Raw genomic sequence first — 14,490 nt, forward strand, 5'->3', positions numbered from 1 at the left:
ACTATTTGAAGGCCATTAAAGAAGCTTAATTTCATGGATTGTCCGTAGCTTTTCTTCCAAACTTTTCAGGGTGGAAAAGAAGTACAATTATAACATTTCGTAGTTGAACTTGAATCCAATAAATAACGTTATTATTAAGAGATGTAATGAAATGCAAGTAGGCTAATCCTAACTGTCTCGTTTTGCTAGTCTGTCTGCCTGTTGAGAAAGCTAAATGAATGGCACACAGCCGTGTTTTTGGCCTAATCCTACAGAGCCCTCTAGTGGACAAAATAGAGCATCTCACAGACACAAGTTGTAAGGTGCTTTCTCTGTAGTTCACGTTTCACTGTCTATCCTCTCCTCTGACCAGCTCCATAATAGGTCAGTGCAGAACTTGTCTCCACCAGGCCGAAGGCATGGGGAGAGAGTCTGTTTTACACTCCGTCCGTCAGTGTGTGCATCCGTCCGTCTGTGTACAGCTAATCTCTGGCACCGTTAACCCTTTTTTTTTTAATATATATAATTTTGATCCCACGATTTTGTAACCCCTTTGTCAATTATCTAATGTGATCCTGGGCTCTACACACCCTCCGCCAACCTAGTCCCCATATATGGGGGACATGGGGAGAGCAACGGACTTGAACTCATGCTTCCTTCATGCCTGAGTGTCCACGTTGCTCCTTTACACCTGACAGGGGGGAGTTTCCCTGGTTGGACATAGCGCATGGAAGGAACACGTTATTCCAACCAGTTCCTTTCCCCTCCACCAGGCACTCCGGCTGGCCAGGGGGAGGCAGTTTAGAGACCAGGATTACTGCATGTTTTTTGTTATGGTACCTACCCTAGGGGACACGGGGAGAACATGCAAACTCCACACAGAAAGGCCCTTTCGCCAACCCCGCCTCGGGTATGGGCACTGATGACGCAGAGGAGGAAACACGCCGCCAGCACCCACAGCGTCCAGAGCGGGAATCGAACCCAGGACCTAGCTGTGAGGCGACAGCACTACCAACTGTGCCACCGTGCCCCACCGTTAACCCTTTCAAAGCCAAACTTTGCACACACACTCTCTGGATGCCAACAATGAACCTCTGCCCCAAATTTTCCTGAACGGCCTGTTATAGTGCCACAAGGAGGCCGACTTTTGTAAAACACATTTTTTGATATTACTCCTCCAGATTTTGCCCAAAAATCCCGCAAATCGTTACACAGTATCTCTATAGCCATGTGCTCAAGACGGATCTGTCTGATATTTCATATTCCATCCTAATTGGCTAACATTGGCTTTCAAAGTTTACAGCTAGGATTGGCCCGTTTTTAACAAAAAGCCTCAAATCATGAACGTAGCGTGCAATTTACGTGAAATCTTTCACGCACTTTCCTACTAGGCTGAGGAATATATCCACCCTTTTCACATTGGCCTGTTATAGCGCCACCAGGTGGATATTTGCATTTTTTGAAAAAATGACTCAAATCATCCAATTGCCATCAAAGGCATAAGAACAAATGGCACCCTTTTCACATTGGCCTATTATAGCGCCACTAGGAGGCCACTACCTGACCTGGCTTTGTGGAGACCTGTGCCCCGAGGGGCACTTTTTCTAGTTCTGTACTGCAGTGGTTCTCAACCTGTGGGTCGGGCAGTAAACAAACAGGGGAAAACAGACAAACATAGGAAAAAAATACAAACAAACAAAATACAGGAAAAAAAGAAAGAAAAAAAGAAGAAAGAGAAGAGAACACAAATTTGATCAATCAGAATTCACTCAGCAGTAAACAAACTAACATACAGTATAAGTGTATACAGGGTATCTGCACATTTCTGTGACAATTTATTAAGGACTTAAGACCTTTTAATACCTAGATTTTAGACTGTTTTTCAGGCCAAGGACCCCTTTGCCGAGACTGTTTAATGTTAAATGTGGAACTGAGTCAAACTACTAAATATAATGTCTACAATTCCAAGTGCTTGTGAGGGTGGGGAGCATTTAATATATGATTATTTTGGGGGTCCGTATAGCCTAAAAAGGTTGAGAACCATATGCGTTACTGTCCAGGACAGGTGACCTTGCAGTTGATATTGTGGAAGCCGCCCCACTGACTGTCAATAGAAAATGTGTCAGAGCTCCACATGCCACTCCACAGTAGGAGTGTGAACACCACTGATAAACAAATGACATTGTTGTGTTGTTGTGTCCACACCTGTCTGCATTCATGTCATTAGCTTCCAACAGCCAGGACCAGACTTGCTCATTCGAACAAACTGAGGATAGCAGGGTGTCTTGTGTAGGCTATGGCTTGGTAATAGCATTTGGGGGAGTAACATTTGTAGTTAATTATGATTTGATTAAATGCCTGACATAATTACTAACTTCCAGATGTAATTGAATTACTGATTTTAAATTCTAGTTTATATTTTTTATACTAACCTCCCCAATAATGCTGTTTGTAATTTTATGAAAGCCTGGGTTCAGCCTATACCATGCCACAGATGCCGTGCTCTTTCAATATATTAGGTGCTAGCACCTGTAATTTTTTAGGGGAGCTAGCCCCCCTATATGCACCTATAGTGTAGATTTCTGTCTTACACAAACATTAAATTCCCATTGACAATGAATGGAGAATTTACCTCATATGTGGATGAGCAAATCGGCTATTTTTTGTCCTACACAAAGATTAAATTCCCATTGACAATGAATGGATGCTGTACGATGATAACTTCACACGGGTGTGATGTTTGGAAATGGTTTGAAGTGTGTACATTGAGGGTATTTGTCAAATCCAAGGTTAGGACAACAATCTCCATAAGGACATTACATTGCATTACGTTTTCTAAATACGCTTTTTATAAATAGTTTGAGCATGATGACTTTCTTCCTAAATGCTTTCTGTTGTGTTGTGTAGGAGGCTGGATCATTGGTTCTCAAAGTGGGGTCTGGGGACCCCCAGGGTTCCTTGGGGGGGTCTCAGGGGGTCCCCAGCAAAATTAGTCAATATGGCTTCACAATCATTTTAACCATATTTTAAAGCATATTTTATACTTAGCATATATTATAACACATCACTTTGTGCCATACTATGAGCTTGTAGATCTTCTATTTTTGTGCTATATTTGTGCAAACCATTGATTATCTATTTTGTAAAGCGAAAACTTTAAACAAAATCTCTGCTTCTGGGGGACCTCCGACACAAACTCTTTTCAGATGGGGGTCCATGGACAAATACAATCAATTGGGGGCCCTTGACATGAAAGAAAGAAAACAACCACTTACATTGCTTTACATTTTCTTTTTTTCTTCTTTATCTTTAAACAATTGAAACCCTGCCCTTCACTATAGTCAGTCAACCTTTTGAGGCATTATTGACTCATGCCACAGGTAGTATACAAGGGAGATAAGAGTAATAATGGCCCTGGTTGGACCTTGGTCATAAGCTCATAAAGCTGTGTGAGTTTCACAGTCCCAGGTGGAGTCACTCTGCTCACCTGTAGTTTCAGGAAATACAACAGACATCCATTTCAGGCACAACCAACTGTGAGAGTCAACATAGTGTAAGTTTGTTGAATGCTGATTATTTTCTTTCCTTTGTCTCTCAATGTTTCTTTTCGAATATGTTTAGATTATTTTCTTTCTTTTGTCTCTCAATGTTTATTTTTTGCTATATTTCATCTGATATTCAGTTTAAGTGTTTTTCTTTGTGATTTCAAAGAACATGAAAAAATGGTTAGTGTTTTTGGGGGCTTTTTTAGGGGTGGGGCAGTAGTGGATAGAGAGACTTGCTGTAATGAGATCATTCAAAAGAGCAAGATCACTTGTTAACGTGTATTAGTCAGAGAGGCTTATAAATTTGCTAGTAGCATAGCTCTGGAAAAGTTCCCCTTGTGAAATCAAAGCCTGGATAATTAAAAGTTAGAACCCATTTCCAAACCACAGACAACCTTCTAAGTTTAACGGTGACTTTTAAACTCATCAGACTTGTATTATTAAACTGTAAACTGTATTATGCCTAAGCATGTTGTCACCACACCAGTAGTCATCCGTCTCACCATTGATTTCTGTCTCAGAGAGAAGACTAGAGCGTGACTGTTATGGAAAGACACCGTTACAATGAAGACTTGACCAGACTCTTCCTCATTTTCTTATTAATGTGTGCAACAGGAAGTAAGTCATTTATATAAATATGACAGGATTTAATTAAATTCAGTCAATGTCTTTGACAGAAATAAGCTCTTATATTTTGTATGTCCCAGTTTAAAATCAATGTATCAGATTTAAACATCCAATGAAACAATGGTATTGTGATGCAAATTGTGACTAAACAAACTTATACTGCTTTTGGGTTTGGGTTAATTGATCAAACACATGAACAAATATTTTAGAGTTTTGCTGGTTTTATCTGTAACTACCCTTACGAAGTCATTTATATTTATAAATAATTCAATACTATTAGCTACATTTCCAATGTGAACTGTTTTTTAGAAACATATTCCGAACATAAGAAACTGCTATACCATTTGGTGAAGCTTGGGGGAGCAATGCACAAGGCGTTTCAAAGTCAAATGTATGCATCAGTCTTGTCATGAAAATGTAAACACTAGTGAATGTTTGAGAGTTTTGACTCTCTTTACTCTTCTGAGGGTGCAGCAATAAAACAACCAAAGCAAAGAAAGAAACCCAAAAGAACATTGAGAATCTCTGGCATGCTTTTGACCTGTCAGATTAATGGTTGTGTGTGTGTGTTTCCGTCTTGTCAAAAACTACAAGGTAAGGTAACATCACTGTTACCTGTAATATTTCACTGAGCAAACGCTTAAGCTCTCTGCACAGTTCCACCTGAAGCCCCAGAATGGCACAGTGTTTCAAGGATCTGACTCTCACTTCAATGCCAGTTTGCTTGAAAATGGCACATCATGACGTGGAACATACATGGACTGTTTGTAATGACCAATTGCAGTCAATGCAGAAACCGGTTCTGTAGTTTTTATGTCATATTAATGTTCTGGTTGAGTTTCAATCTTGTCAAAATCTCCCAGGTAAGGTAATAGCAGTGTTACCTGTAATATATATATTTCACACCCACTGGGGGCTTTTATTGTATTTATTTTGCATTTTGCAGTAGGTAATGACTGCAATAATATTTCTAAACTAAATGGCATACTGAATGAAAGCCAAGATTGGAATTTGAATGGCAACATTTCCCTCTGCAAAGTATGTCATGCAGACCTAGCCTACAGTAAATGGCAACTCAATTGAAAGGAAAACTAATTTAAACCCAAATCAAACTTAGCACCTCAAAATTAGAGGATAAAGGATGATTTAGTCAGATTCATTGCTGGCAAAGAAAGGAATCAAAGGATCCTATATTTGATCATACTGTAACTGTACTGTATGTTTTTCAGGGTTGTCAGCACAGTCTCAGCTGGAGCCCCAGAATGCTACAGTGCTACAAGGCTCTGATGCTCACTTCAATGCCACTTTGGAAGGGAAATGGGATATCATGACCTGGCATGTAAATGGACTGTTTGCACTGGCCATCGATGCAAAGACTGGTCCTATACCATCCGCAGATCGCTTTTCTGCCTTCAACTACTCCAGTAGTGCAACTAGCCGCTGGCAGTTTACAATCCATAATGTGAGCCGCAACGAATCTGGGCCAGTAACCTGCGCTGTGCTGGGAGAAGTTGGGGCAATGCATGCCCAGCTTTTTGTACAAGGTAGGGGACTTTACTAACAAACCCTGCCCTGCTTTAACTGCTAACAAAGACACGTCCCACAATCGTTTAATTCACAGTATATACGTTCAGGGTTCCTTTAAATAAAATATGGTGGATTTCTAAATAAACCAAGAAATAAAGTTAATGCAAGACAAATGATACGTAGCTTGCGGAGTTAGTTCAGTCAGATATACTCGAGGGGTATCATGCTGTGCTCAAGGGCGCATACATATATACTCAAGGGGTTAATATGCTGCATTACTATGTGGGTGTATTCAGTGTGTGCAAGACTCACATGTAATTTGCTGATGTGGCAGTCAGCTGACCAATTGGGCTCACTAGAGCCCAATTAAGCTCACTAGACTGCGACATATACCAAAGCCTACACGGGTTGTGCAGTCGACACGCTGTGATTGGCCAGTCGCTGTGATTGACAGCCTAAACCCAACCCTAACCTTAACCTCAGTAAAACTATACCTAAACCTAACCCTAACCCTAACCTTAACCTCAAGAAAACTATACCTAAACCTAACCCTAACCTTAACCTCAGTAAACTTAACTTGCCCAGGGGCGTGGTTATAAACACAACCCGTGTAGGAATTAGTATGTAGCCACTAGACTGCATGCTTCTTCCTGCCTTCCTTCTGCTTAGGGTTCCTGGTTGTTGTTATGTGATGTTTGCTCCCACCACCACCCCAGCACCACCGGTGGGCTCTGTTATTTATGTTCCCCATGGGGGGTTGTTATCTATCTCTCTGCTCTTAATGTTTAATGATGGTGTTTAATTGTGTTGAGCAGGGAGAAAAATGCCAAGATAAAATATTATATGCACACGTTATCTGACTGAACATGTTTTATATTTTTTGAGAGTTAATCTGCCAACAAGTTCCAGAGGAGCACTTAATTTCATTAATTGAACAGTGCCTTCCCCATATCAATGGCTTTGACCTGGGTGTATCATTACACATCAGTCACTGAACACTGACCAATTACTATCCCTCTCCTCATGAACATTTTAAAATCGTCAGACTTTTAAGCTATAACTACATTATAACGCACACATTTTCACAGCAATCCTGTTGAAATCATGTTGAGAAATCTGCTGGCTCCAAGTGTTATCTTGTATTGCATTTCTTAGTTCTAAGGTGCTGGACACACATCTCATTCCACTGATATGGGTCTGCAAGCATACTCTCCTTCATGTAGCAAAGCTCTAGTCTACACTAGAGTCATACATAGAGTCATTACATTGATTGTTTTCACTGCTGACTATTAACCAAAACATTTGTAAGGATCCTGACAATTGAATAGCAACAACATTGTCCAAAGTAACCTCATATGTAAACTAAATAAAGAATACAGAGCAAATGTCTGACACCATATACTATATACTGCAGTACATACTACAATAAACTACATAGTATAAATTCATAGTTTTCCCAATCCTAATTATATTCTTCATTATCATCATTCAAGGTCATTGATATTGCTTTGGCATTCCTTAGTAAATCCAAACCTTGTCCTCCAGAGAGCGGTACAGTGGACATCCTGGGTGGGAACAAATCAGTGGTCCAGGATCATGAAGTGGAGTTCCATTGTGCAACAACTGGTTGGTTCCCAGTACCGACAGTCATCTGGGAGAAGAATGGATTGGTTGTGAATGCCAGCCTCTATACCACCACCACCCAACCCCACGGTGACTGGTTCAATTCCACCACTGTCCTGAAATTCACAGCTGCCAAAAACACCACAGTAGAATGTCTGGCGACTGTTCCAGCCCTATCAAGCCCACTATCAAGCTCTGTCTATTTGGTGGTTGGTAAGAGTCCCCTACTACTTTCTACTTTATGACACCTCCATGAAGGCCTCTTGAGGAATGAGGAATAGCCAATATGAGTATAATGGTGATTTATGTACTGTAGCAAAGTGTATTGAAAAGAATAATCCCATTCAAAGAGATATGATACATTGGGATATAATATGAATATGATATGACAAGATAAGTCAGCATTGGATAGGGCCAGTTTACTCAGGATTGAATAAGACAAGATAAGGTAAGGATTGGATTGGACACGGTAATTTAGGATATAATTGGTAAGTAAGTCGGGATAGTATTGGACTAGATACATCATTATTTGATCCGACAAGAAGTCAGGATAGGGCAAGATAAGTCAGGATAGAATAGGGGAAGGCAATGCAATTTACCTATGGTTTTAGAAAACATAATTATGCTCAGTCTACTGTACATTTCACTAGTAAGAGACCACACCTTCGCTCAAGATTAACAGTTTATTGAAACAGAATGAGATGAATGCGGAGTGGAGTGAGGAACCCAATGTAGGGCGAGACTCAGGGTGGGGGCGTAGTCTCTGGAGTCTCTACTCGGAATGAGCGGTTGGTCGTCTCTGCTCCGTCACTGCCCCCCCTGGATTCCTAGAGAATCGAGGGGGAAGGAGGAGGTTGGGGTGGAGGAGGATGGCGATTTTGAAGAATAGTGAAAATAGCCGATCTACAAGTGCAGTACTCACAACCCATGTTTGGTCTGTTGTGGAGCAGAACAACTTGGTTGAGAGATCGCAGGTGTATTTATACTGTGGTGATTGCACCGGGGATTGGCCGGGTGATAATGAAAGGCAGGTGAGTTTGATAAGGAGGGAGGAGTTGTTGATAATGAGGGAGGAGTGGTTAAGGTCAAGCGGAAGGAGGTCTCTTCTCCCGAAACTGCATTGTATAAATACAACTTCCCATCATGACTCACAGGAAGCACGTCTCACACAAGAACATCAATCAAGTTGGCCAGCACAGGAGTTCTACAGTCATCTTAATAAACCTATATGAGACCTACAATACTTTATTATTACACTTAATGGCCCGCAATCGTATCTCTGTGATTTTGTTTCATTTTCGCACATCACTCCTGCTGAGGGTAATATTGTGGATTATGGATTAGTATTATCATCTGTGGAGTATAATGACCTTCAGCAACCATCAGCATCACTTTAACTTTAACAAAGAGGGAGGGAAGGGAATCTCTGAGTCTTAAAAATGTCCATCGTCTTCATTCTAATGGTTTCTCCCTCCTCATAGTTCCCAAACCCACTGACTGGACTGTACTGATAGCTGTGGTTGTGTCCATTGGAGGCTTTGCTCTGCTGGTGTTGCTAATCATTGGGATCATCTTCTGCTACAAGCGCAGGAAAGAAAAAGGTATGCCTTTGCCTGCACTGGATGTTTGTGTTGTTATTTCTCTTTGGAGAAGTACAGTGACATGTGGAGAGCTATAACTATATCATATTGCGTATGCCAGCAGGCAGAAATTATTATTGTTTTTGTATGGGTTCTGCCATTTTTCGCAGTTTTGGCAGTTCTGTGCTGTCGAGGTTTGTGAGAATCTCTCAAGAACTGAAGCTCAGTCATTCGTCAAAAGACCCCTGACCTTTAGATCTCCCAATGAATGAATTATATGATCTGCTCTATCCACTTTTTTTTTACGTCAAAAAAGCTTTGTCAAAGATTTTCGTAGCCTGGTTTACCACTCCCCCTTGAAATCTCATTTCCATTCATTTGTGTGGAGTCTGGGACTCTGGACCCTGCCAATATGGGTACCCATTGGCAAAACAAAGGACAAACGGCCCCTTAAGCCAATCATCGTAAACAAAAAAAATCAACACCAGTCTCCGCTACTCACTGTGAAGAGAGGCCTTTATGGCTGGACCCTGTCTTATTGCTGCTTGCAGCTATATTTATTATTATTTTGTTCGCCATTTTAGCAGTTTTGGCAGTTCTGTGCTATCGTCCTATACGGCAAAATGGTAGAGGGCCGTGAGGATCCCTCAGGAACTGAAGCTCACACTCATTCGTCAAAAGACCTTTGACCACTTTTCGGCCTTTTTTTGGCACAGAAATTGGATTTCCATACATACGATGATACGAATGGAGTCTGACTCTGGTTACGGCACTACAGCGTTGACACACAACCCTTTCAGCCAATCAGCATAACCAAAAGAAACTCACATCATCTCCAGTCTACCTACGCCATGTCAACCACACAGAAATGAGCAGGTTCGGGCTGACCTAGAGCCTGGGTAGAATCTAATTAAAACCCACACGGGCAAGCCCATTTGTGATGATTTGATTGGCTGAGGTGCCCCTCACTTCACATAAGTGTGATTTTTGAGGGGCGCTAGCCCCTCCTATATACAGGTTTAATGTTTGTTTTTAGGTCAATGTTTGTTTTAAAAACGCCATTGACAATGAAGAGAAATTAATGTTTGTTTAGTCACTAACACAAACATTAAATCCCATTAACAATAAAGAGAATTTTATGTTTGTTTTGACACCGTTTGTTTTACATCATCATTACATCACCTAATCATAGCAACATGAGTTAGACTTTAATATATTAGAGTTAGATTAATAGAGGTTACACGTAAAACATACCTGTATTAATATTGACATTGTTCTTTATTTCATAAGTTTCTATCCTGAAAAAAGAATTGTAAAGGAACATTTATAGCTGCTCCAAGCTATACCGAATTCCCTCCTCGATGTTGTAAGATGATAAGACACCCCTCACTTCACACGGGTGTGATTTTTATTTATTATACTATTATACTAGCGTTGACTCCCATTGTAATAATGCAATGCGGAAGTGCTCATTCTTTCTCAATGTTATAATGATAGTTATAATGTTTGGAACTATAGCCCATAGCACCCCGCTTTGCGGTGAGATCAAAGCGTCTCGCTTCTTCTACGGCTCTGGCTATGACACGCGCACCGCGGAAGTCTGCACCCAGACCACACTCTGCAACCATAGACTTATAAACGCTGCAGCGCGGTGCGGATCGCCTGATAACACCGGCTAATGTTATGAGCTAACTGGAGAGCAGGAAAAGGAAAAAAGAGGGACAGACAACGGAGACAGCGCTTGTTTCACCTGACAGTCATCATTTGTTGTTTCTTTTTGGGCTTGACCCCGTCTTATATCTGCTTGCTGCTATATTTATTATTATTATTATTATTATTATTATTATTATTATTATTATTATTATTATTATTATTATTATTATTATTATTATTATTATTATAACCTTTATTACCAACCCATTGAGACTAAAATCTCTTTGAACTGCAGGGATATTACATGGCTTTGTCAAAATGACAAATACAGGTAAATACAAATGACAACCAACTACTAGGGAGCAAAAAAAAAAAGGCTATACATCAAAGCAGTAGCAGTTACAGATTAGAGGAATCAATGAAGCCAATTTGAATCTGGTGTGCAGATCGTTCCACGTCCAATGCCCAAAATAAGAAAGACTTCTATTATCGGCATGCCTCAGATTTTGATGAAGGATCTTCGCATCTGCGCAAGAGTGCTCTTAAACTAATACAAATTTGGAGCAAATGCTGATGGATGCGTGGTTTACAGAGAATAATGAATGAATGAATGAATGAATGAACGAACGAACGAACGAACGAACGAACGAACGAACGAACGAATGAATGAATGAATGAATGAATGAATGAATGAATGAATGAATGAAATAAAATAAAATAACCCAGCTGAATTCCACTGTAGATGAGTGGTACTGGTTTGCATTTGGCTATACTCCCAACAAAATACTATTGATATTGCACTGTAGTAATACAATTGCTGTTATGTGAGGTATTTGTGTCAGGAGATACAGTTGGGCCTACGGTATTTTCACATTTTCAAATATGGCCCCCTTCAAAATAAATAAATTCATAAATTGGACACCACTGCACTACATGAAGGCCATCCTCGCTGTATCAACACATTGCACACTGCACAAGAAATGAACTGTTCATTAATCATGACGTTATTGTCTGCCTATGATCCGTTCCAGAGTCCAACTACCAAGATGAAACGAGGTAGGAGAAATCTATTACCAGAATAAATAGTCCACTCTCCTCATCTGTATGTTTAAATGTCCCACATAATCAAACAATGTCCCTGTTTATGTGCAGGAGAGCAAGAACACAGAGCCAGATAAGTACTGTTAGCGCATCTGCACAGAGACTGGGTCAAGTTAACGAGGGATACGCGACAGATGGCAGAATAAGTAAAAAAGCGATTTACACACGCACACACGTACACAACTACACACACACACACACACACACACACACACACACACACACACGCACAGTCGCACACACACACACGCACGCATGCGCGCGTGCGCGCACACACAAACACACACACACACACACACACACACACACACACACACACACACACATACACACACAAACACACACACACACACACATGCGCAATTGTGATAACATTAAAATTGTCATGCTTAAGCCTTTTATGATCCATTGCACAATTGTGTGTCATATGCTGACAAAAGTTATAATATAGTAGACCTACAAACTCACAACGCGTTGTATCGGCGATGCGATGTGAGCTTGTAGGTCTACTATTTTTGGTAATGAAGTATGAATCTGGTTTTACAGTATAAGTGATATTCTCATGCATCCTGCCTTCCTTCTTATTTCTAATCATCTCTCTCATCTGTACAAACAGGTATAAGTCCCAGTGACAGTGGCTTTAGTGGGGCAAATGGCTCAAACACGAGTGAGGTAACAAATCCCCTCTCCTCCCCTATACTATACTTGTAGACACATCAGATCAACAACAATCAGCTCAAACATTAACATGCTATTATGCTTAATTTACTTAAGTAGCTACAATTTCAAGGTAGCTTACTTTTACTTTACTAGGTAAGCTATTTAGAGTTGATACTTTATACTTCTACCCCACTAGCCTATACCTCAGAAACTACAAAACATGTACGTATCCACTGCATTTATCAATATGCATTAACAACATGAGCCCTATTTAGGCTGTTTTATACTTTTATACCCATCTAAACCTGAGCCCACAACACGTACATGAACTAATTTTGAAAAGGTTTGACAGATTTTTAAACATTTTAATATTTTTTACTTCAAATTCAAGTAAAATTTTGAATGCAGTCACTTTAAAAGAAAATAGGCTATTGTTACTTTTACTTAAATAAAAAGTAGGAGTAGCCTACTTCTTCAACCACTGATTCAACCACAAATTCACACAATGGTGTTGCTAGCCTTCGCATTTTACAAAGCGTCAGGCCTCAGATGGACAATGAATGGAAACCAGCCATTGCTTGCCATGCATATTATTTTGTGTTTAATTGAAGCATACTGTATTTGATTTAGTATGTAAGGGGTTCCCGCCCAGAATGGGTTAATACTGAGGGAAGTGTAGGGCACTGGCTCTCAAACTTTTCCATATCAAGGACCCCCAAATTATTTGGATCTTAATCTGATAATTTGTGCCAGGATTTGTGTTGTTAATATAATAATATGATGATGATACAAAAAAAAACAAATGGAGGTCCCAGGATCACACTTTGAAAACCACTGATATAGGGATGGGGATTGTACTACGGACAGTACGGAGTTCCTTAGGCGACATAGGGAAGAAATAAAAATGTTTGGTGAGTTGTGGCTTCACAATACAGTATGGTGTGGCCTCAACATTTATGTCGTTCAAGTGAAAGGAAATTAATTATATTAATTTTCTTTGCAGTTTGCATTTTCACGACCATACTCTGAGTCAGATGAAAGAATTTGCTATCCTTAATTATAAAAAGGAAAACATCTGTTAAGAGATTTCCATAATTCATGGTTTCATCATTAGAGAAATCTTAGCAATAATATGATATATGATATATATGATAGGTATAATGACTTGATTAATGACTTGATTCATTTCTTAATGTTTGTGCACGCGTATGTGCATGTACTAACGCATTGATAAATTAATTTGCCACTTTATCATTATTTTGCTTTTCTTTTTTGATTCAGATCCCTAGTGTAATGAGTGACCAGACAACAGAGAACTACAGCAGAGCTCACAACACCCTGGATGGTCCAGGCTATAGGAAACACAGACATATGACCATTGTTTAAGGAAAACCCCTAATGGATCAAGGCATCTTCTACAGACTTATGGAACAACCTGCTGCACTGAACCTTGGAACTTCGGTATTGGTTACTTTTAGCATTTTTCTACTACAACTACTATCTAAGAGAACTGCTGTGCTATGAAACGTATTTCATGGTTTTGGAGTTGTTTCCTCATGCTACGGCTCAGTTTCAGATAAGGTTCTCAGAATCTAATTTGGACTCTGTTCAGGAGGTAGTACTAACGAGAACTCATATATGTTTTTTGTAAATATAATGTAAATCTAAAATAGCAGATAAGTTCACAACATTGTGAGCTTGTTTGTAGATCAGCTATTTTTTTGCCTTTTTAATATGTTTTTTTAATGGCATGCCTCCCCCTTGAGGGGTGGTTCTGATTTTAATGGAAACGTAAAGAAAACATCACAGAACTTTGAAGTGTCAAGTTATGGAAGGTTCTTAGTCACCCTTCATAGTGGAACAGAGCATTAAGCACGCTCTTGCAAGTACTTTTCTCTGCTGTCATCCCCGCACAGGAGCAGCACTAAAGTAGACAGTAAAATCCTCAATTTCCTCACAGGTTCATTTGGTTACATTTGTTCTCATGCAATGTTGCTTTTTACTGAATTTATATTTGTCTAGTTTTATACTCAGTCCTCTTAATGATGTTCTTTGTAATACACCTTCTCCTTAACAAAGAGATCAAGGTTCCAATAAGCAAGCCACCATCTCAAAGGTTTGCTTTAACTGTTATATTAGGCCTACTGTGCTATTAGGATATGGGATCTACTACTGTTAATATGTATGAATTAGTG

At 39.9% G+C, this 14,490-nt stretch overlaps 1 protein-coding gene across 1 annotated transcript; it reads left to right on the forward strand.

The window, feature by feature from the left end:
- The first annotated feature begins 3,454 nt into the window (after positions 1-3,454).
- On the forward strand, positions 3,455-14,212 carry igsf5a (immunoglobulin superfamily, member 5a). The gene is made up of 9 exons (XM_079507999.1): positions 3,455-3,532; positions 4,046-4,142; positions 5,381-5,695; positions 7,224-7,514; positions 8,783-8,902; positions 11,566-11,590; positions 11,687-11,781; positions 12,252-12,307; positions 13,577-14,212. The coding sequence occupies exons 2-9, from the start codon at positions 4,070-4,072 to the stop codon at positions 13,679-13,681; spliced, it is 1,080 nt and encodes a 359-aa protein (XP_079364125.1). The 5' UTR covers positions 3,455-3,532; positions 4,046-4,069; the 3' UTR covers positions 13,682-14,212.
- Positions 14,213-14,490: the final 278 nt, after the last annotated feature.

This window comes from Electrona antarctica, assembly GCF_951216825.1.
Source record: "Electrona antarctica genome assembly, chromosome: 8".
Taxonomy (NCBI): domain Eukaryota; kingdom Metazoa; phylum Chordata; class Actinopteri; order Myctophiformes; family Myctophidae; genus Electrona; species Electrona antarctica.